This window comes from Haplochromis burtoni, unplaced genomic scaffold, assembly GCF_018398535.1.
Source record: "Haplochromis burtoni strain Fernald_Lab_line unplaced genomic scaffold, NCSU_Asbu1 Contig_180, whole genome shotgun sequence".
Taxonomy (NCBI): Eukaryota; Metazoa; Chordata; class Actinopteri; order Cichliformes; family Cichlidae; genus Haplochromis; species Haplochromis burtoni.
This window is the reverse complement of record NW_024582541.1, coordinates 387748-412327: the sequence shown is the minus strand read 5'-3', so window position 1 is coordinate 412327 and position 24580 is coordinate 387748. Positions and strand designations below refer to the sequence as shown.

Here is a 24580-nt window from a genome sequence, read left to right as displayed (position 1 = left end):
GTCCATCTTTTACATACAGTCTTTGCACAAATACTGCAAACATACTTTTCTTCACCGTAACAACAATTCAATGTTGTTACAGGAATAACAACATTAACAATAATAAAAATAAAACAGAGAAACCCCTCACAATCATATGACCCCACATGAGCAAGAAACCTCCAGCTGAACCAGGCTCAGGAAACAGAAGAAAGCAGTCCGACATATTTGTTTAACATCTGCATTGAAGGACAAAACGACTTCAAAAATGGCTTTTCAGTGTTACTGGAGATCAAGGCAACGCCATCCAGAGTTAGCATCTGGTTGGATGCCATATTTCTACGATTTTTAGGACCGAGAACAATAACCTAAATTTAGAGGCAGTAAATTAAGCTCTTTATGTTTTTAAAGACCTGTATTGTCTCCAATACAATTCTCAAACTATCCCTTTGTATATTTACTCTTTATTTATGTTTAATTAACACTACCAATGTCAACAGGTCTCCACTGGCTGGAAAGCGAAGTTCCTTTCTTAAAATCCTCATTCTAGATGTAAATAAATGTGATCAAACTGGTTTAATCTTTTCAACAGATGCTAACGTGCAAATAAAGTGTTTCTTTTTATAAATAAAGTGTTTTTTTAATAAATCCAAGCTGGGACCTCAGCTTTTTGTCTTCTGTCTGTTTCTCGTGCGTTTACCCATTCTTTTTCTCTTGGCAGTAACATCTGGATTGGATTCCTGTTGTTTGCGAACTACTGGCATTTCTCCTCCTCCTGCTCGGCAATCCACCACTAATTTTCATCTCCGTCATCTGTCTGCTTCTTATCTCTTTCTCCCACTGCCTCCTTCTGTGACACAAGGAAGTCCCACTGCCTCTCCCCATTGCTGTGATTATGTCTCCCAGTGCACCTCATAGCGTATGCAGCAGTGAGACAGCATGAGCGGGTAATGCTACGGTCCATATATGCGTGTATTTGCTGTTTATGATATTTTTCATGTACCTGCTTATAATAACTTTCAACTTTGTTTATATGCCACCATGTGAGTCTATCTCTCAGATGTAATTCCCCTTTATGGGCACACTTAAACCCATAACACATTTTTTGTCCTCTGTGTTTCAATGTGGATTCAGTGTTTCATGAACCTCCCAGCCTAAACAGTGGCACCACACACCAGCTTAACAGCCCCCTGTGTGTGTGTGAACGCCTGTGTTACTTCTCACATTGCCTGAGAACAGGGATAAACACATGTGTCCGCCAGGCTCAGACAGACATCAGCGAGTACAGCAATCTGGATTGCGTGTTATCAATGCGTCAAGCGGGTGCCAACATTGCACGCCCTCTCATCACCCCCTGAACGGAGCCTTTATGCGTTAAGTGCACTTAATCACCAATGTTGAGTGCACTTAAAACACTCCCTAATGACTTGACATGGCTCACTCACAAATCCTCAAGTGTCAAAGCAGTTATTAGATACAATATTGCACCCAAGAGTGCAGTGCCGCAGCTCTTGACGAGTAATCAAGATGTGCAGAGGCATTCCTTTGCGTGATTCGAATACCAGTACCATGTGTTTGTGGACATGAACGCAGGCCTCTGTGTGTAAATACTCAGCAGAGCATCGTGTCAGGATGGGAGTCAAATTACTTTTAAAACAGACAAGACTGTTGAAAAGTAAGATACCAACTGACCTGTGAACAGGTGTGGCAAAGAAAAACTTTACCTTCGAGTGGTTTCCTTTGTTGCCAAGTTCCATAACTAGTAACTATGAAACAGTTTGTGGGGCATTTGTGGATGTAATGTTAACATCTGTTGTTGCTGACATAACACTGTCAAGGGTCCACATCTGTATGTGCTGAAGTAGTTGCTAAAATTAAATAAAGGAACCCAAACACTATAACTATCCTTACTTTCTGAAGTGAGGACACAAAACTGAGGTACTTCCTGCTAACAGTTGCAAGACCTTAGACAACCTAATTCTAGCCAGAGACAATCTTAGTGCATTAATTTTATTTTTGGTGCCAGTTCACAGTAAGAGTCATCTTAAGGTGTTTATTTCAACCCAGCATATTTTCCATCGATGCAGATGATGGAGCTCATTGTCGTATGCTAACTTGCCAACGCTGTTCACTTCCAATTTAGAGCTTCAGGAAAACAAGCAGTCAACCAAAACAGCAACTAATGGAACAAGTCTGAGCTGCCTCTACTCCTATGGTGCGATTTTTTTTACATGACTTATTTTAAATATTGTTTTCAAGCGTTAGCATAAACTAGCTAACTTTAGCAGTGTTGGCTTTGCTAGCTGTACTGAAGTTATTGTTCAGCAACAACTTGCCAGGTGACCTCATCAGCCAACACAGCCTATTGATCAACACCATGCTGGAGAGTAACAACATTAAATGCCTTTTTTTTGTTGTTAGCTTTAATCTCACCAGTCTTGGAGAATCAACTTGTAAAAGCTGATTTTAGCAAGTTTGATGCACCCCCTCAGTGTTGGGGAGTAACGGAATACATGTACCGCCGTTACGTATTTAAAATACAAAATATGAGTAACTGTATTCCGTTACAGTTACCGTTTAAAAAGGTGGTATTCAGAATACAGTTACTTTGTTGAAATAAATGGATTACACTGCGGTACTTTCCTGTTTCATTTTGTCGCGGGTCAGGACTGTTTGGGTTTTGTTTGACAGCTACGTTCTGTTGTTCCAGGCGGCAGCGTTACGGTTGCCATGGTTACAGGGCGACGCTCTCTCTCTCTCTGCGACTGTGTGTTTCCTGGGTGAGAGAGCGCCTTTTCGTTGTTGTTGTTGTTGTGCTAAGCTAACAGGCAGAATGCTACAAGCATAGCTCTAAAGAATGTAGCATCATGGGCAGTGTAGTCCGTGTTGCAGGGAGAATGGACTGCCATACACGTTATGGGTCTGTGAGCGCGAGGAGGGAGAAAAAGGGGAGTGGAAAGGTACGAGTTGTCATCGAGGAAAAACGGGAGCTGGAAGCATGTAAATATAATAATAACCACTTCAGCCAAGAAGAGAGCCTGACGAGCCCAGTTGTAAGTAAGCTATTAAGACTCGACTGTACACCGTGTTCGTGTTTTCCTCCGAAAACAATAAGTTCCGTTGGAGCAGCCTTTCAACGCCTCTCTCTGTCTCTCGCAAGAAAAGTTGACCCACACAACAAAGTAAAGCTATTTTTCGGCTACGAGCCGACAGGGACCCCGCCGTATTAGTCAGAGGTCCCTTTACTACAGTTCGGAGTCGCGGACCTTCAGTAATAGTAATAAATAACAACCAGAAGAGTCTGTTCAGTGACAGGTTGCTTCTCCCCAAGACAAGAACTAACAGACTTAAAAACTCCTTTGTCCCACACGCCATCAACTGTTTAACTCCTCTCTGGAGGGGAGAGGGAGGGGAAACAGGGGACAAAGGAGGGGGGAACAACTAAGCTGTAGTGCCTCTTCACCTCACTGTGCAATACCTTTTGTGCAATACTTTTGTTAAATAGTCAACAGTGCAATAGACCTCAATACTTGAAATGTGCAATTCACTTGTATTTTTATTTTTATTCCTATTTATTCTATTTATCCCCTTCGTATATTTTATTTATATTGTCTCTGTATTTATATATGTGGTGATGTGTATATATATATAAATATATATATCACACATATATATATATATATATATATATTTTATTATATATATATATATATATATATATATATTATATATATATATACTAATTATATATATATATATATTATATCAATATACATATATATATATATATATATATATATATATATACAGTTATTATTTAATATAATATGTTGACTTAATTCTGTCGGTCTGTGCTTTTTGGCAGAGCGATCGGACCGCCGATTAGTCAGAGGACCCTACTCAGCGGAGCGCGGACTTCAATAAAGCACATCTTCAACTAATAAATCACACAGCAATAGTACATTCACGTTGTTGTAAAAAGCATGATAATATATTAAGTAATCAAAGTATTCAGAATACGTTACTGTCATTGAGTAACGTAACGGAATACGTTACAGAATACATTTTGGGGCATGTATTCTGTATTATGTAATGGAATACATTTTAAAAGTAACCTTCCCAACACTGACCACCTCATAGCATGGTTTACCAAAGCAATTTTTAAAATCATGGTTGCCTGGATTGTTCTTATGCATAGACATGTAGATTTTAGAAGTAAGGCATCAACATGTTCAACTCTTTAGTCTGTCAGCCTCATCTTCTCTTCATCTTTCACTTCTGATTGGACAGTAAAAAGTAAAGTTTGACTCACGTCCTGCTATCACCTATATGATGGATTGCATGATAAGCTTGCACTGCAACTAACTACTGTCTCAGGTATTCATGTTCTTGTTAGCTGGCTGTACATGTACTGTAGGTCCCTAATGTATGCAGCAAAATGGGCATTCCAGGCAGCTAATTTGGGGTTTTTGCTTTTCTGAATTATTAAAATTGGATCTGTCATGTCAGCATGATCAAAGAGCCATAATAGCAATATAAATGGTCAAATACCCAGACTAAATAAAACCACAATTATCAACCAAAACACTGACCAGATTTATCCCATTCTAAGCTAATATAAATAAAATTCAGTTCAATTGTTGTAAATTTCCAGGTGACACCTGAAACCACTGCACTAAAAGTTGAGGAAAGTTCAACTTTTGTACAGCTTTCTTGTGTTTGTCAGTGTGGAAGTACCGTGAGGATTTTGGATCCCAGCAGTCAGTCAAGCAGCATGTCTTTTCTTCCTCGGATCTGCTGTGGAGCTCAGCACTTCTGTTATTGTTTCTTTTGTCTGTTCAGCTACGGTGCCTTTCATGGCTAAAGCTTGCAACAAACTTTGGATTTATACTTCACTAAAGTCACTGCCAGCATTGTGAGCACATTACTTGTTTTGCAGGAGCGGATTTCTTGCAGGAAAAACCAATCAAGGTATAACAAACATAGATGAATTCCTACTGTGTACGTTTACCCTTCTGATGTTCACCTGTTCTTAGGCTGAAGTCACCATTTGAATGAGCTGAAATGATATCGACCAATGAAGCCCTTCCAAAAGAAGTTATTTTTACTGCCCTTTACTATAAAAGGCAGCTTAACAGACAGGACAGGATCTACAGTGTACCTGAAACAAGTGCCATCAGTTCTGTGAAAACACTTCCTTTCCACTCGTCTCCAAAATAAATCTTAGCCACTATGTATGCTAATTTTGCCTGTCACAAGTCCTGAATGCCATTATCACCGGGGTCAGGTGCTTTCATCACATGCACACACAAACGCGCGCAGATAGGCAGGCAGGGAGCCATACCTGCCGATGAAGGCCTTGTGTGGTGAGGACAATGGGATATGCTAACTGTAATCTGCCATTCAGCTGAGATCCAGTCCTCACAGGTGGAGAGAGATAATATTGTAGAGAGATTTTTTTTTCAGCTCAATCACCACATTTCATAGTAGCAAGAGTAACAGTGCACACAGACACACACATAAAATGTGACATCTCCTCATCCTCCAGTCACATGCTAGGTGTGTGTGTGTATTTGATATCTACTCAGGGTTGTAACACAGTACATTGTTACATCGAAGCTTATTTTAATTCATAACAGCAAACATTAAAGTTGAGCTAATGCACGTTTCCTTTTATGTCATATGTATACATAACGTAACTTAGATATCCTAATATGGTCATCTCAGGCAAACGTCTCTGGCTGTGTGGATAGAAGTCCCACCCATCTTCTATTCAAATCTTTTGTTTGTCAGGGGCAACCAATCAGTAGAAAGTTGGCTTAAAGGGAGGGGGAGAGCAGATTAGGCTGCTACGCCAAAGTCCAGTATGAGATAAATAAGGATTATTTGCTACCGTAGTAGAGGCCAAAAAAATAAAAAATAAAATAAAGGAATTGCAAATGTGACAAATTTAAAACCATTAAATGAGTAATTTATTCAACAAAACTTACAGCAATAATAATGGTATGTATACAGTATGTATACTTCATTTTAAAAGACACATAAATTAGATCTCTCAGTGAATGTCACGTGATTCCACCCAACTGTGTTAAGTCATTGAGTTAAGCTGCCAAAACACAGCATGTCATTGAAACTATTATTTAGGGGTTAGCTGATACAATTGTGTGGAACCACTCGACATAATCTCTTTTAAGTGAATCCAAAAAAGGCTTTTTTGAGTGTACCTCTAGTCTTCCTCATCTTATTTGGTCTCCTGTTCACTGCCCATCTCTCGCTCATTACCTGTTCAGCAGAAACCTAATATCACTACAGACTACAGCTCAGAAACTCCAAAGTGTGACACGTGGGACTGCGATATTATAATATGAGAATCTGTTTTAAAGCATCTTTTGTCCATTTCCAAATGAAATTCCCCCCGTATAGTACTTGTATCTCTGTTACTCACCTTCTTGCTCGTGATCTTATTAGCTTTCTGCATGCATCACATTCTCTACTGTAGCTGCTTCAGAGGAGATGATGGAGGGTTAAGTGTAGCTTTTAAAGAAGAATGTTCTCCATTTTTCTTTTATGGTAAAAAAAAAAAAGAGAGAGACAATTCTCAATGTTAAAGCTACAGAGATTTTATCACTCATCTCTTAGTTTTCCACCCTGAGCTGGAAAGCTGACTGATGTACTCACAAAGATTTTATCTCCGGTCTGTTTACCACTGAAGATAATGTCTCAGAATGAGATAAAGCACAGAAAAACAAAGAACAAACACTATTTTTATTGTCGTTTTCACAACAGAAACACACATAAGGATTATAGATTTATTGACATTTTAATTGATTTAATGATGTCATGATTATGCAGTTTGTCCACCCTGTAACACCAATAAAAGATAACAAAACCAAACTATGCATTTATAATAATACTACAACTTTTCTTGCAAGTGTGATGCCTTTAAGCTAAGTGGTAATATCAGTGTACATGTTCACAGTTACAGTGACACAAAGTAATAGGGTGGGGGGTGCTATGCATTTTAAGGAAAATCCATTTTCGTGTGTTTATTACTGTTTGCCTTTCAGCAAACAGAGAACAGACAGAGATCTGCACTGACGCATATAAAGTAAATGTAAAGTAGCTTACAGACTGAGTACAACAAACTGATTCAGTGATGATGCAAGCTATCCTAGGCCTTTTCTCTTCTGCAATGTAAAAGATCAGATCGATTCAACGCTGCTCCCACAAATGCCACTGCTGCAAATATTATAGCATATAAGCAGCAAAACTGAAACTCTATAATGTGCTTGATACACAGAAAAAACCTAAAACAGTTCACGACTCAAGTGTCAGGGTATGCAGACTTTTGGTGAGCATAAAAATGTAGCAACAGTTATCGTGCTGCTGTTGTTCCCACTGATCTCACTGCAGTGAGGTTGACACAGTTGTTCTACACTGTTGTTCTTCACAACTGTGTTGTGTAGAACAACATCCAAGTTAATAAGACTACAGTGAATCACACTGATATGTCCAATGATGTACATAATTAATGAAGCCACTGCTACTGTGGACCTCCACTTACAAACCCCCTTATTTTAGTTTATAGACAGCACAGATGAGAATACTGTGATGATGCAGCTATTAAAGTTTAAAACTTTAGAACTTACTTTCTCCGGCTCGAGCCCATACTACCTTAAAGTGTAAAACGGATGAATGGATGATCCAAATAATGCTCATAAAGGAGAAGAAAAATGTAAGCTGTATTGTATACCAGTCTCAAAATGGTCCAAATAATGGCCTTTTATACTGTTTAGTCATGCAGCGATGACACTGCTAACAAATGAATTTAAAGTGACCTATGGATTTCCACTAAAACAAATTGTAAAAAAGGGCAACCTTTCAACAATCCCGGCAGATTGACGAGGGGGTCGTCCTTCTTCCAACCCCGCGGCTACACGACGGCCTGTGATCATTACAGTCGACATTAGCCGTGTCAGGATGAGTGCTCATTTAGAGACATCTCAGAGCAAAGTCTCGGCGATGGTCCCTCATTAGCCCTCATGCTATCTGTGTTAAGCACAGCCCTGATCTGAGAGCTAAGGCACTAATACTTGCAACTGTGAAACACAGATCCATTAACGTTAATGTGATAGGAAGCATTTAGCCTTTATAAAATACTAGATTTTAGACACAAATTTGCTGAATCCTGTTGCTTTAACAAGCACTGAAGTGACTCTAGAAATGAACTGAAACCTTTGGCAAAGTCTACTGACTGGGTAAAACTTGGAAAGGCACACACTTTTCATGAAGCTTACCGCCACTCTAACAGAGCTTCAGTAGCTCTCAGTTTTGAGAGCAGAACCTGCAGGAAGGGCAATCATCACAGCAGCATGCCATCAATCAGGCCTTTAAAGTAGAGCAGCTAGAGAGGCCACTGCATTTAAAAGAGTGCGAAAGTAAGAGGGAAAAGATTTTCTGCATTTCTAAAATATCTTGCAATGGTGATCTCATGTTTGATTGAGGGTTATTGGGGTAAGTTAAGGGCTTTAAATACCTGACACTGTGTCAACTAGTAACACAACACAGTGTGTTTTCTAAAGAAAATACTTTGAAAAAGTATTTCTTTAAAAATGGCTTTTTGAGAACTTTGGAAATGTGGAGCACAGTAGTGTGTAAAAGTCTTGAGTCATCTTCCATTTCTTTAGGTTTTGGTGAGAAGCCTCTTTATTCTTCAGCCTAAACTCTGATAGGCAACCTTTGTTGTCATTTCTTTGATTAGTCTTCAGGAAAAGTTCTCCAGGCTTCTTTAAGCTTGGATGACGGCTGCCTTTTGTTCCATTCTCAGCTTCAATGACACTCCAGGCTTTAGGGAGGCCAAACCATGACTCATAATTGTGCATCCAGGTTCACCTTTACTGCATACCTTAATGCATGCTTTGACTGCTTTTAATGCATTGGCTCTGTGTTTGGGATCATTGTCAGAATGGTAAATGGATTGATTCTTATATAGCGCTTTTCTAGTGCTCTCTTGGAGCACTCAAAGTGCTTTATACAACATTCACCCATTCATACCATTCACAAGAGCACTTTCTTCAATGCTTTTCAGTGTTAGCTAGGCGCTAACACTTACACACATTCATACTCTGATGGATGCATCGGAGAGCAACTTGGAGTTAGTATCTTGTCAGGGATACTTGGCATGCAGACTGGGGGAGCCAGGGATCAAACTACTAACCTTCCAATCACTAACCTGCCTCCTGAGCTAGAAGAATGAATGTGTTGTATCAACAAGGTGGATCGAAATCTGATTATACTTTCATGTGTTCATTATTCCATCAGTTTTGAAAATATCCCGAATACCACTCTCTTAAATTCAGTGACAGAGGATCCACCGTGTTTTACAAATGGCTGTAGACACTCACTGTTGTACTTCTCTTCTGATCTACTCCACACATCACACATGTTGATGATTTGATGATCATAAAACCTAATTTTTAGTCCAGTTCTTTAGTCATTTGGCACACCTAATTTTCCTTTGTTATCTTTCCTTAAGGAGGAAGGGCTGATTGAAAGTCAGGAGGTTGTGTGACATCTTTGCAAGATTTTTCTTATTCTGCTTCTTAAGAACATAACTTTCAGATACTATTCATCTGCTATAGATAGTTTTCAAAGCCACCACTTCTATCTTCTACTTGTCTAGTGTGCCCACATTTGTTAAGGAGACACTGTACACCATGCTGAGCTTTTGGCTAATATCTGTTTAAAGCCCTGCGTCAGATTGGCGACCTGTCCAGGATGTACCCCGGTCTCGCCCTATGGTAGCTGGGACCGCGACCCTGATGAGGTCAAGTGGAAGAAAATGGATGGAGTTCTTTTATTTTTATTTTTTATTTTTCATTTTGTATTAATGCAGATTGATGCAACTACAGAAATGAGTCAAATGAAGTGTTTTTATGAAAGGCTGCTGGTAACAAATTGCCTAAAGATGCAATTCAAAACTGTTTTTTTACAGTTTTCTGTTATGTGTGGATACAACACTGGTTCATCCACTGTTGTATGCTCGAATGATTTATAGATTAGATTTATAAATTAGTGAACAACCAAGAGACAAAACAACAAAATACTCTGAAGACAGTCAGGAACACAGATTGGACTGAAAATAATTGAAAAAGCAAACAATGTCGAAAGAAAAACGTCAGCAAGCCTGAAGAACTACAGCTCCTTTCATTACTTTCAACTTCTTTTAAAAGAAAGTCTGTCTCCTTGGAAGCGAAATATAATGAACGAGGGGAGATTTTGCACGGTATCCATATTGAAACTACAGCCAGGTTTTATATTTAAACAAATGTTTTGCCAATAACAAATGTTAAAAGCGTCAATTTCGTGACTTCAAGCTTGTCATCACACACAGCCAAAGAGGGAAAGCATAGCTGGGGAACACATTAGCCCAGGGAGACAAAGTAGAATTCCTGATGTAAAATGAAGTAATTACAGTTGGTTTATTTATGATGGCAGCTTATCCATCTCAGTCAATGTGTGCATTTATGTTTTTGCTACTGGGTTTTGTTATCTCTGTCTGTGGGCCTGATTGCAGTAACAAAGTTATGGCCATCATCAGTCTGATAAAATCGCTCATTTATTATACACTAACACTTAACACAGAGAGTGACCAGTGTTACAGTTTGTTGAACCAGCTGAATAAAGCCAACAATATCAACTTGTAGCTGCCTGCTAAAGCTTGTGTTTGGCTATGGAGACGGAATAAAAACTGTTGGGGGGAAAAAACGCATTTAAAGAGGTTACAAAGTCAAACTGAGCCCTGAGCGCGAAAACAGAAGGAAGAGGAACGAGAAGAGGCCGACAAAACTGGAGAGTGAGGACGTCTGAGACGGTGCGGCAAAGACAGCTGAGCAGTGTGGGTCGTGTGCTTTTATGATCGCTTACAATGACGGGGAGATTGAAATGGAGGAAGCGAGGAATTAATAAGAATGCGTTTAGCCTCTCGGCCGTACATTCGTCTGCGCTTCGGAGAGGAGAGCCGCTGAATTAAATCTCATCTCATGTCGACGAGCAGAAGAGATACAGGGAGTGGATGGGCTGCCCTGGCAACAGCACCCTCACAAAGCTCTGCTCTGTGTCCCCCCCCACAACCGTCTCAACATATCCTGTTCTCCATATTCACCTGTCACATCATCACCTCTTCCTCATATTTCCTTTCTTCTTTTTTCTTTTGCATTTGCATTTTTATTTCTCTGATTTCCTGTCCTTTTCCTTCTCCTGCTTCCTCTACCTTCATTCTTCGAATTCACCCCTACTTTCTTTCACCAAATTTCCCATTTTTCTTTGTAACTCTTTTCTCACCTCTGCTCTTCTTTTCCCCCTTTTCCTCTCACTTCTGTCTAATCTTTCCCTTTTCTCTTCTCTCCTTTCTTAACCTCCTTTTATTCCATATTCTCTATTTTAACATCTTCTCTCCCTCCCTGCTTTTATCCCCTTGCTTTTCCGTCGTCTCCTCTCCACTTTCTTTTTTTTGCTCTTCGTTTCGTTTCTTCTCTGCTGTTTTTCTTTGTTACCTCACCTTTCTTATTTTCCTACTTCTATTATCCTTTCTCTTCAGTACTTTTCCTTTCCCTAATTTAATATCTTGTCCTTCCTCCTTTTCCTTGCTTCACATTTTCTTATTCCTTTACCTTCCTTTTCTTCCCTGCATTCTTTTGTCCTGTTTCTGTGATTTCTTTTAATCATGCCTTTTTCCTTTTTCCATAAATGTCCTCTTCTTGGTCATTTCCCTTTTTTTCTTTCCCTGCCCCTAACCTTAATTTATTTGCTTTCCCTTTTCCTCCCTTTTATTTCCCTACTATCTTTACCTTTCCAACACTCCAGATCAGCACATGCGTTACCCACTAAGCCGACTTTAACATCTGAGACTATACACGAAGTAGATTTCTCATATTGGAATGAAACTGCTGAATTTCAGAGTCAGTGGACAAGAAAATAAGATGACTTAGTTCTGATTCAATCTATTTGGAAACACTTTGCAAGCACATTATCTCCTCACTGCAGAAGATGAACAATGCCAGATAACGCGGATCCATTCTGCTGCACCTCACTCCGCTTGTTTCCCTCAGCACAGAAAGCAAAGTGTTTTCTAGGCTTCTGCTTTTCACAGTGCGAACAGCGGCACTCCTCCATTAGTGTTTACTGGGTTAAAGCAGGTCTGTAAATTAATGGAAACGCCTCCACATAATATTGTTGTTTATCTTACATCTCAGATAATGTAAATGGGGGGAGCTGCAGAAACCAGATATGCTGCAAAGCAGCAGCTCGTTCCGGGATTCTTTTAAATGCGTTGTTTTTTAGACATTTTTAGAATTTATCTCAGTGTTTCAGTGTTCCTGCTCCCTGTCAGCTGCTATAGTTCTGTTTAAATAATGGTTGTGTTGCCTCATGATCTGCCACGCAAACAGGGATTAACGTCTGATGTTTTCTTCCCACACTCTGCATTAGTTGTCCTTATTTACTTGCTATAGAGTGTGTGGATGCTGTCCCTGAAATACCTGTTTAATACTTTCCAGTTACACTGCTTGTTTTTGTCTTCATAAAGGAAACATGGAGGATAAATGAGCACCAGTAAAGGAAGTGTCTTGCTGCCATGCATATGTACGTTCCTTCTTTCACTTGGACATCTGGCAAAGAGTTCTTGGACAATTGTTAAACCACAGTTCACTTAAAAGCCTGCATTGCAAATGGGTGGTGTGGATTGTAAAGAGTGTTGGAAATTGCCAGGCAGTGAGTAAAGTCGCCCATGTGGATAGCATTAAGGCTTACAGTTAGGCCTGTGGCTGCTTTGATTGACGGTTGTGCTGACACTGGCTACTGTAGCTGATAGCTGGCTGCTAAGCTTCACCTGTGGTAAAGCTGACCTTCAGACGCAGACCACCCAAGAAGTCTGTGCTCCATTTTTTGGGGTGAAATTCTAGTATTTTCTTAACCTGGACCAGACTTATACTGGTACCATTACGTGATGAGCAAGTTAATCTGATAGACAGGCTAAAACATATAGTTACCTGCAAATTAGCTATTTTTTGTGTGTTGGAGCCTGGTTTCACTTCCAGTTGTGGCACTGATACTCAGTTATTAGAAAATAATAACATCCCACAGATCAGTTATGCCATCAACACATCCTTTCTTTCTTCTCATCTCCGTGTTATGTTCATGGTGCAGATGTAAATAAAGGTTCAGTTGCAGTACTCAGCTACTAGCTGAACTGAGCTACAAAAGAGGAGTGTGCATAAAAGGAATAAGGTTTTTAAGTGGGTGGTAATTTCAAATGCAACTTTTCAAACAGCTCAACAAATCTCACCAAACACACAAACCATTTTTGCAGTTCCTCACAAAATCTGTCTGCTAGCTAATGTCAAGCTGACAGTGTTTCCCGGAGCGAGGAAAAAGAGCTCAGCGTGCAACACCCAGTAATGGAGAAAGATGTAAGAAAGACAAAGCAGGAGAGGGAGATGTCAGGATATTTTTAAAGGTAAGGACTGCTCAGCAAATGAAATTTTATGAAGTGGAAATTTGAATTTTAGAGTTTGTCAAGCAGATATTGGACAATGCACCACTACACTCCATCTGCCACGTTAACAACTGGTTGTTTTACACAGTCTAAAGTCTGAAGGTGATTGGAGGGTGAGGGTTTGTGTAGGCTGAGAGAGCTGAAATAGTATAAATGTGTGCATTTGTTTTATTCTACATGAAAAGTCTGAGAAACAAGGGCTTCAGACATCATTTCAAACCCTGTGAACATAATCATTGCCACATTTGGATAAGATTGTTGACCTGAGGAGTTATCACCTAAAGCTAAAACTAGCTAGCACGGTCAACAACATGCATTCATAATTCCTTGTAAAATTTAACACTAAATTTAGTAATTAAACATTGTATTAAATACTGTTTTTTTGGGGTTTTTTTTAAGGTAACCTTTTTATTATTTCTTTCTTAAAAAATTAGCTAGTACAAAATCATTCGAGAACTTTTGGAGAAATATGTAAACAGAAACGAGCTGATTAAATCATTAACTTTTTACCTTCAGATTATTAAAAACATAATTACTTCAAAACCTGCTTAATAAAATATGAGTGATAAATAAATGAAATCAACCAAACGATATAAGACATGATTTAAAATTAAAAGCTCAGTGCAGGTTAACTGACAGATAATGTTAGCTTAGCTCTGGTAACTGGTACAACTTGTTTTGGCCTCATAAAATTGAGTTTAGGATAGATTAAAAAGTAATTAATGAATTTTGTATTAAGTACAGGATATCATTCTTCCCACGTAACCCAAGTCATGTAAACACACTGAACCCACAATATGTAAAAGCAAATACAAATTTAAACTTGACAACTACTGACTCTTAGTAAGCCGTTGTTGTGCAAGTTCAATCACACACATATATAGGAACTCTGATGTCCTGGAAGTGAAGCACAATTACAACTTACACAGTTCATACATATCATATTGAGCCAGGAACAGCCTTACCTGTAAGATCTTGCACCTCTCCGAGTCACAGTTGATGTCTTCACAGGGATGAAACATGCCCAGTGTCACACAGTTCAGCAGGATCACCAGCATGGACGCTCGCTCGAACCATGTGCAGAACAGTAGTTAAGGAATATAACACAGAGAGATGACAGCAGCTTACAGTGACAATCGGCAGAAAAATGTGCATTTCTCAAGGCTTTCTCCAGTGACCTCATTATCCCAGCCTCATCTGACAAAGTGATGCATGTTTATCTCTTTATATCAAAAGCTGTTTCTGAAAGGAGAACAAGCCAAGAAGGAAAAATTGGGAAATAGGAAAGCTTGCTTGTAACTGTACAGAGTGGCAGTCACTGCTCTCATTTCTCTTAACCAAAGATCCGTTAGGAAGGCATGTTGGAAATTGTTCAGGGTGTTAGCGAGGGAGATGGATAGGCACTTTAGATGAGATCGTCTGAGGCAGAACAAAAGACGACAAAGGCAGATGCTGGAAGACTGGAAAGCTGACTAAAAGGAGGATGAAGTCTACAGTTAGTGAACGTGGCGACATCTTGATGCATAGCGCATGAATTTTATTGACCGTGGGGTCGAAGTGAGCAGACCTAATGTGGTTAGGCTAAATGCCAGCTAGAGCAATGTGACACCAATCAATGATGAGACTAAACACAGATTAGGGTAATACTGTTTCAATAAGTACACACACACACACACAACCACACCGCATTTTTACTGAATACATGCAAACAACACACACCACTCGTATTATAGATGGCACTACACCTGCAGGCAGCACCCTGCATCCAGTCTGGTTAACAATGTTAGACAGAAAGATAACAGTTTGTCATATGTGTGTGTGTCCAAGTGTGAGCATTTCACACATGTGAATAGAAGGAGTGGTGTGTAAAAGTGTGCATGCAGGCCGTGAGGACAAATGACTTGTCTGTCTTTTATCGCATTAGTCGCCACTTGCTCGTTCATCCCACTGACCCATTATGAAGCTGGGTCAGCATGACCTGCCAACACAGAAAAGCAAGAGCAGGATGGATGAAAATGGTGAAACAGAGAATTTTAAACAACCCTCTGTTGTGCTAGTCCAAATAAGCCTCCGCTGGCTTGATTGCTTTACACGAAGTAGAAAAGAATCTCAAACGTCTCAGCTAAGCAGTCTTGAATTCGTTCTTCTGGGCTGTGGCTCAGGTGGTAGCTGAAGTTTGTTGGATCAATCCTGGGCTCCTACAGTCCATGTGCTCAGGGATCGTTGGTCACGGTACTGAACCCAAAGTTACCCCCAATGCATCTGTTAGATGATGAGTACGTGTGTGGATGTTCCTGATTTCCTTTTTTTTTGTCACTCTTAAATGTTTCAGATACATAAAAATAAGAAATCAGGAATTTGACTGCGTCCATTAATTGACACTAAGTATTACCTGTGCTACGCAGAAGCATTCAAGAATACAACAATCTTTGGTAGTTCCAAACAGTTCTTAACAGGAGTATTGATTGATGTAGGCTGGATATTTAAGTCTGTGTCCAAAGGAAGCCTCAGTAGCATCACTTGGATAATGATTGTTGCATCTGGAAGGCTGTGCCTGATTATGTCACACACTGGAGAATGCAGAGAAAGTTCTGAGTCCAAAGGGATGCAATTAAAAAGATCAGTCAGTACATGGAGCGGGATCATTAAGCAGGAAACAAAAGCTCAGCCACGAGGGCCTCTACTTTGAGAAGAGTGGCACTAAAAGTTTTAAAGAGTGCAAACTGGAATCGACACTATGGCAGCGCCAGCATGTCTTTGCAGTTAAGGAAGAAGAAGGCGGGGCTAATTAAAAATAATGAGCTCTACGGGCTTGTTTGTTTAAGCAACTGATATTAGCAGTCTTCACCAGCGCAAACCATTATCGCTAGGTTTCTCCATACATCCTCATAAAGCTCCTTCAAGCTCCAGACAAAACTAGCTAGAAATTTTATAATCTCGTTGGCCAACAAATTACCATTATATATAAATGTTATGGAGAGAGGAGAATAGGAAAATGTTTTGTTGTACAGCAGGTTTAAATGTAAATTGCATTAGTAACCTACGAAGAAAAAATACCTGCAGTGGGCAAATGCTTTAGTGAAGCAAGTGACCAATTTCACCTGGTGACAGCCAGCAACCGCTCGCCAACCAGTTGTGTATTACACATCATGTCCCACAACTGGAGATTACCAGCAGGTTGCAGACTGGTCTCTAGAGCCTGACGCCTAACTAATGACTGGAAAGAAAAAACAAACAAACAAAATGAGTGAACTAAATTTGAAACATGATTTAAAATTAACATTAAAAAAAATAAACCTAGACTCACTTCTTAATATCTACTCAGGCCAACCAAGGCTTGATTGTTATACTACTGGACTATTTCAAACTGCACTTCCTGGAAAGCATGTGCAGGGTTAGGAATCCCTCAACATCTCTGCAGGTTCTCCTGTGCTGTCAGGAAGCTTTTTATCAGCTAACTGTTTAATAAATAGTTATTTTAATTAATGGGTCCATTTTATCTGTGTTGCCCTTAACCATACATTAGCCCGCTAAATTTCAAGTCATCAAAACTTTGAGAAGCCCACGAATGAACAGAAACGAATCATTATAAGCTAATTTGTTAAAGTAGGGGTATCGAACTCAACACACTGATGAAACTTGGTTTTCCTTCCAGCTCAAATACAGGCAAATTTGGTCCTATTTGTGCAAAAATAATATAGCAAACTGATAATAAATTAATTTCCAGAAACCTTTGAAACAAAATAATAATGCTTCTGCATATGACAGGGAATGGTTAAAGATGCGTTTTTAAATATATCTATTAATAATGTGTGCTAATTAGCTTCTTCCAAATTTAAAAAACCAAACATTGCTTTTCCAGTACAAGCTTAATCTACACCTGTAGAATACGCTGCTGCCTGTGCTCTAATTAAATCAGAAGTTGTCCTCATTAAGGAAATGTGTATATACTAGATAGGTCAGCAAGAAAACATTCATAAAGGAAGCAAATGTACTCTGCCAAAGGACATAAAACAGGGAACTGTATGCACTTTGCATGAATCTATAGTACAGTACGAAGAAAGGCAAGTCTACATGCATCTCTGCAGAATCAATATGTGATAATCAACCTCTCCCTGGTCCTGCCCTTTTCCCTCTCAGCCTCCTACGCTTTCACCAGAAATGATCTCTTCTGCAATAATATGAAGATCTGTCAAATTAGTGAGTTCTGACAGGCCACTTATTTTTGAAGCTCTGTGAGCCATCTTCAGTTGGGATGTGAAGAGTATGATTCATATTAAACACTTACATGGTGTAAAAAACAGAAAATTTGAAAATTTACACATGAACCTTTGGAAGCAAGGAATAAGAACTAAGAGCAAGAACAACTAGCAATGCTTTTGTAGGCCCAGGCTGAAGATTAATACCCAGACAGATACCCAAGACCTTAGGCAATCTGATGTTCCCCTTTGCTGGTTGGTAGCTACACTAGCTACAAATCAATGGATAGATATTTTTATAGATCCTTAGTGGCTCACGCTATAGGTGGTTCAATGGAGACTTTATATTATCTGTTATTTAGCAAGGCTGCCATTTTGCTGCAGTTTTAAATCAATACAGAGGAAGGTTGAGGTTTGGAGAGTTAGAGCTGGTTACATAGTTAAACCCTTCAAACACCCTGTCTCAATCAAATAGCATTGTTCGTTCCATTTGGTAGCAGCTTCGATTGTTCACCTTAAACAGTTATTTCCCCTGTTATGTTACCAAATTTCAGGGATTCACTGTCGATCTCTTTATGTGTATATGCCGATATGAAACCAACAAGCATAAATGGACATTTAAAAGAAGGTACTCGAAAAAACATGTATTATAATTTAAAAAACAACAACAATGCAAGCTTGTATTTTGTGTTTTTATTAAACAACTTAGTTGGGGCTTCTGCAATGTTTAATGGTTCTCTTAACTAGTGAAAGGAGACAGTGCCAGTAATAACCTGATTACAAAATAATTACCATCTGACTCTGTAGCTCAAATATACAGCATCTTTCAGCCTCTTTAGCAAGTAAATAAGTAGTTCTGCTAAGACACACTCTGTGCTACATGGTCTACAACTGTGTAACAGACAACCTTAGTTAGCATCCCCAATTAGCAGCTTTTCCTCTGGAGTTAGACAGGAAAAACAGGCTAGCTCCCACTGGCTAGTCTGCTGACTAAGCCTCTGGGGGCGTATAATGGATATTCACTGAAAGACACAGAACACCTGTTCTGTGAGTTTGTGTCTGAGTGTTTAGTGGTTTGTTTGTAGCTAGCCTTGGTCTGCTACAGCCAGCAGCTTTTGGTGTCTGACAGTAGCTAATGTTAGCAAGCGCTGAATAAATGCTTCAGGCACTGCTACTGCTAGCCTATATACGCTATATATTATAATTGCTTATTATCCTCTGATTACAACTTGCTCCAACAGAGTACACACTTAATTTTATAGACTATAAGTCAAATTGTCACTGTAAAATATATAGAAAAGTCTTTAAATGTATGTGCTTTGTCCTCCTTTAAAGGACAAAGGATTATAAATATAATCATTTTATAGTTAATAACAACTCAAAATTCAGGGAAACCTTTTGAAAGGTGAAGATGTAAAGGGCAGGTTTTACTGATGCATACAAAATATTGTTTACTAGAGGTCTTACAAGAGGATGAGGTGGATTTATAACAGGGAGGCATAAAGAAAAGGCAGAGGAGGGGGTTTATGTAGTGAGACAGAGACAAAGCAAAACATTAAATATGAATAATCTGACTAATGCAATCAATAACTCTTCCTCTTCTGCCCTTGTTCTTATCCTCTGACTCTCCAGCTGCTGGGCTATAATTAAACAATAAGGGCAGAAAGTTTGCAATGTACTGCCTTTATTGTGAAACCACACACACACACACACACACACACACACACACACACACACACACACCTTCATGGTGTCAGCATATAAACAAGCGGTGACACCCTGAGGGATGGATTCAATTAGAGGAAAGATACACGGGGATATGCTCTGTCAAAACTCTGAAAGCAAGGAGCACACATGCGCTACACCACAGGCACACACATGAAAACACACAACAACAGTTTTATATGAGAGGCAACATAATCAAACTCATCAGCACCAAGTATTCTGCTCTCTTGGGTTCTTCGATGCCTTTCTTCTTTCTTACACATGCAAACACAGCGTGCATGCTCCCCCCTTTCCCTCTTTAGTTAAGTTCTTCTTGACTAGTGGAGAAAAAAAAACAATATGCAAGCATTGTGTCTTCCCCTGTCTCGCTACATCACTCAGCTGACTCTGTGCCCTAATAATCTCACGCAGAAATCAATGCATGTACATATGAACTTTACATCTGTGTGTGTATGTTAGCAGAAATAAGTTAGAAAAAATTCAAAAAAAGAGCAAAGTTTGTTGCAAAAGAAAGAGAAGAAAAAGTTTCTACCCTTCTCATCAAGTTCTTTCCACCTGTTATTTCTTTCATGAGAGTAGGGAAATGAATCCTCAGCAGGATGAGATAAGGTGCACACATGCACTCTGAGAGCGATCGATATAGACAAGACTCTGAATAGATATTTTTCATTGTGTTTACTATAACTCACACAAGACGTGGTTCTGCATCCATCTCTGCCTTGCCCGTCTCCACACATACCGGTTGGCCTTGGCTCTTCGTATGTTCTCTCCAAATCTATATCTTTCACTCGGGGAATTCTTGGCACGATACTACAGTTGGGTGAAACAGCTATATAATAAAAGATGCATGTGCAAATACTGAACGTGCTATACCTTATCTTACACAACTTAACCCTCTGATGCATGAATTATGAAAGCCTTGGTCAAGATTTTTTTCTTAAGTGCCTTTATTCTTCTCAGGACATGAAAAAAAATGTTCAACTCTTTTTTTCCCAAAAATATGTTTTTTTATAAAGTTATAAACTTGTCCACTCCAGTGGACTACATGCGCCTGAGCACTTAGCATGAAATACTGTGAATTTACTATAAAAATAATTACCTTGTGTTCTATTGTAAATATACAAACACTTGTTTGCTTGTATCCTTTGAAAAACATCTCAGCAATTTTTTTGGAACTTTCAACTCATAAGGCCCCAATGTTTAGACGTAAATAACAAAACCAATCAACAGTCCTAGCTGTGAATCCTACACCTGAATATGGCAAACTATCTCCAACAAGAGAAACATTTTTGAGTCTACACAGTTCTATAACGATGCAGGACAGTATTACCAAGCCCTTAGTAGCATGCTGGAAGAAAACACAAACTGACATCTTAGTCTCTGCATCTCCAAACACTTCTGTGTTCATCACACCTAGGCTGTCCGTAGTTCCTATGTCTCTGTTCTGCTCTGGCAGCCACTCTCATCATCACTGGACTTATCACTGAACTCATCATCACTGCACTCATCAATGAAATCATCATCACTGGAGCTGGATGGAATTTCCTGGACTATTCTGTACGCTGCCTTATTCTTTGCTGCATTTGAAGTCTACAAAATATGATAAAATAATTATTATAGTAACTCAAACTACAGCTGATCTGCACAGAAATATACATTTTAAATGAGTAGCTTATAAATGTAACAATTATATGCTTACTTATAACCAAAACAGTCCCAAAAAACAGTGAGACAATTTATGACTTATGTTAAAAAAATATAGTGGGTAATGCATGATGTCCACTACAGTGGACACATGGTTAATCGTAGTTTTCTACATATTAGACATAACAATTTCTTATTCCAAACAGATAATATCCTTCCCTAGATGTTACTGCATATCATCATATTTTTTTTACCTGTTGGGCTCTTTTAGCATAGAAGGATTGACAGGATATGCCAGCAGTGGTCGGCAGGGGTGACAGTTTGTCTGCCATCTTTGATTCAGAGGAAATTTACTTGCAGTTGCATTAACTGAACACTGAATTGACCTCAATGGAGCATGGCAGCAGAGAGCACTCTAGAGGCTAATATGCAGTTCCACCATAGAAACCAATGCATTAAAGAGATATGTACGTTTTAGTAGCTGTCCACTCCAGTGACCACTATGCATCAGAGGGTTAAATATATTCAGACATAAAAGGAGGATTGAGATCACTCATGTTAATGTTTTCACATTAACTTTCCAGGTTTTCCAGACTGAAAAGGTAAAAAAAAGGCTTGGGTTTAATGTATGCAATGTATGGACATAATTTTAGATAAAAGCTATGGAAAAAGCAGGACACAACACACACGGATCGATTGATAGATGATTTTAATAAATTTTAAGCTGCTTAAAGGTTAAAAAATAATATGTGGAAGTTGATGTGTAGAGGCTAAAAGACTAAAAAGAGTACATGCAAATAAATCTGGTAGGCCACGGAGTCAAGCTCATCTGCCAATCCCAGCAGATCCACCGACCACAGTGTTAACAAACATTACCTTAAGAATCAGAAGATGCCTGTTAGCACGTTTCCTTTGGGCTGATAAGACCTTTACATGTCCTGCTTCTTCTGCAATGGCCTTTTTGCGGCTATTGATTCGTGGTCTTTGATCAATGAGCTTTGATCAGTGGTTGTTGATCAATGGTCATGAGAAGTTGCATATTAATGATCAAGGAACTGACTTCCCAGCCCATTGTTCATTCAGTGGGCTGGTTTCAGTCATTGTGCAAATGTACTATTCATAAGATTGGGGAAACCTGCAGTCAGCTGAGACTGAAGAAGTCACTTGGATGAGTGACGAAATGTTTCTCCCACAGAAAACCTACGTCCAGAGGAACAGAATCAACTTTTGGAGATGCCTGCGGTGTTCTCTGAGAGGCTTCTGATTTCTTCATGCATGTGCATGGTAGGACAAGGATGTGGACCACCCTGCACAAAACTTTTCATATATGTACATAGTTTGGGGAGACTGTAGCCAGAACAAAGCAATTCTGCCACACCTAAATGCCTTCAAATGGAATTGCAGTCCTATTTTGACTAAAGTGGTCGTGACTAGAAAAAAATGAGCCTAACAAATTTGCTGGTGTTGCAAAGACAGGAAGTGAAGTGTTTTGTTACAAACTGAACATAAAAGGCAAAAAGCAAGCAATTTGAGGAAAATTCATGAGAAATCGGAAAAAGAGAATACACTAACACATCTAGCTAAACAATAAATTAATAATCATGAACTAGATTCTGTTCCTTTCACTTCCTTATGTAATTTTAGCCTTGCCCTTTTCTTTATAAGATTATCACTATAATAGTATAACTCTCAGACAATACATACGTTAACAATAGGTTGCACCAATCTCCCACCAATCACCGATACTCAATGGAAGCTAAAACAGCTTGAATATTGCTTACTTTGTACATTGCAGAACTGGGACGATTTGCTTGATGCAACCTAGTGAAATTCAGGCTTCACAACTCTCCATTATGCTCATGAAAGGAATTCAGATCAAAGTCAAGAGTGGCTCTGAAAGAGGATGTGAAAAGCCACGTCGCCTTGATTAAAACTCACTCTTCCCTGAAGTTCAAGTACGGCAAAGGCCAAGCCCGACATCAGCAAGGTGTTAGGCACAGGAAGCAGCTGAGAGACGGAGCGGGAGCTGGGCCAATGCAGTGACATTCAGCTGAACGTGTGCGTTTGTTCCTTCATTAAAAGGTTCCAGCGAGGTGCAAGAAAAGGCAGTCGGGATGGAAACAGCAGGAGAAAGTAGAAAGGAAAGGAAGCAGATAAGGTAGGTGAACATGAGAAACGGGGCTAAAGAAAGGGAAAGGAGCCAGGTGAGAAAAGAAAGCCAGATACTGCTTTGAAATAAGGCTCGATTTATTCTGTACTTGGAAGAGGAGGAATAACAGAGTTGAAGGAGATGATAAGAAATGGGGAGTCTACCATCTAGATTTGTGGACTGTTATACACCCATCCCCTACATGCATATCTTTTTGTCAAGTACAAGAGGATATTCAGAGCCATGAGGAAATAATACCACAGGACTGAAGGATGCAATTATTATTACTGACATGACCACTATCATGAAACAGAGGCAAATTAATCAACTCTTATATGTCGCGGATCCCTGAAGGCGAACATGAGGTCTTGGACTCTTATTAATGTGAATTTAAATGCTACAAAGACAGAACAAACCAGCAGCTGGGCAAAAACAAATTAACTTCCTGGGAACCCCAAACCTGATCGTGTCAGTGATGGGTCCCTCCCGCTTTACAATAGGACTCCTGTTCTGAAACCTCAATTGAGGATTTATGTCAGATTTTAACAACCTCAAACATACGAACTCATGAACTCTACAAATCTAAAAGTTTAAATTCAGCCAAACTTAGTTGGAACGAGGTGAGGAAATAGAAACTTTTCATGTCTGACAGGAAATCACCAGGGAGATGATTATAAAATGGCCGCTGTGAAGAGAAATGCTGACATTAAAATCGCTCTCTCCTTCCTTGGTTTTGCTTAACTTCAGTGGCCTCGCTATATTACGAAACCATTTTCGCCTTTACCAATCATGACAACCAGCCTTGTTTTTGTCTTTGCCTCCTCGGGGTTGCAATGCCTTTTCTTCCAAGAGTAAACTTTACAAAGCCGGCACATGTGAATGTGCACAAAGCAGGAAGGAAGGTATCTAAGCGTGAAAAGTGAGGTTCATCTGTGTTCAGAGACAGCCGCTGCTACTGCCTCACCTTTTCTGCTCGTCTCCCATCAATCCCCCTTTCTCCAAATGCGTCAAAGCTTCTTTTTCTTTCTCTGTGATCACTTTTTTCCCCCTTTCCTGTCTGCACTCCCTTACCCCAGCTTTTTTCAGGGAGGAGACTGACAAAAATAAAACCTTTTTTTGGAAAAAAGAGTGCTGAACATGTCAGAATAAAAAAAGAGAGAACTGAAAGTGAAAGGATGTTCATGAAATATTGAGGGTGACTGCTGCAGCCCTTTGTAATTCACAATCCATCTCCGTCATTGTGCATAAATATGTGCATGCATGCTCACGGATATGCATGCATTTATACATCTTTATTTATTTGTCTTCCTTTGCAAGATCCTCATGAAA

General features: G+C 39.4%; 1 protein-coding gene across 13 annotated transcripts in view; it reads right to left on the bottom strand.

Moving 5' to 3' along the window:
* cacna1g (calcium channel, voltage-dependent, T type, alpha 1G subunit) overlaps window positions 1-20545 on the bottom strand; it is a 207837-nt gene extending 187292 nt beyond the window's left edge. For all 13 annotated transcript variants that reach the window (XM_042225737.1, XM_014337482.2, XM_005934426.3 and 10 more), the window contains exon 1: window positions 14500-20545. In XM_042225737.1, the coding sequence (XP_042081671.1) occupies window positions 14500-14592 (93 nt within the window). In that variant the 5' untranslated portion in view covers window positions 14593-20545. The remainder of the gene's footprint in view (window positions 1-14499) is intronic.
* Between the last annotated feature and the right edge of the window lie 4035 nt (window positions 20546-24580).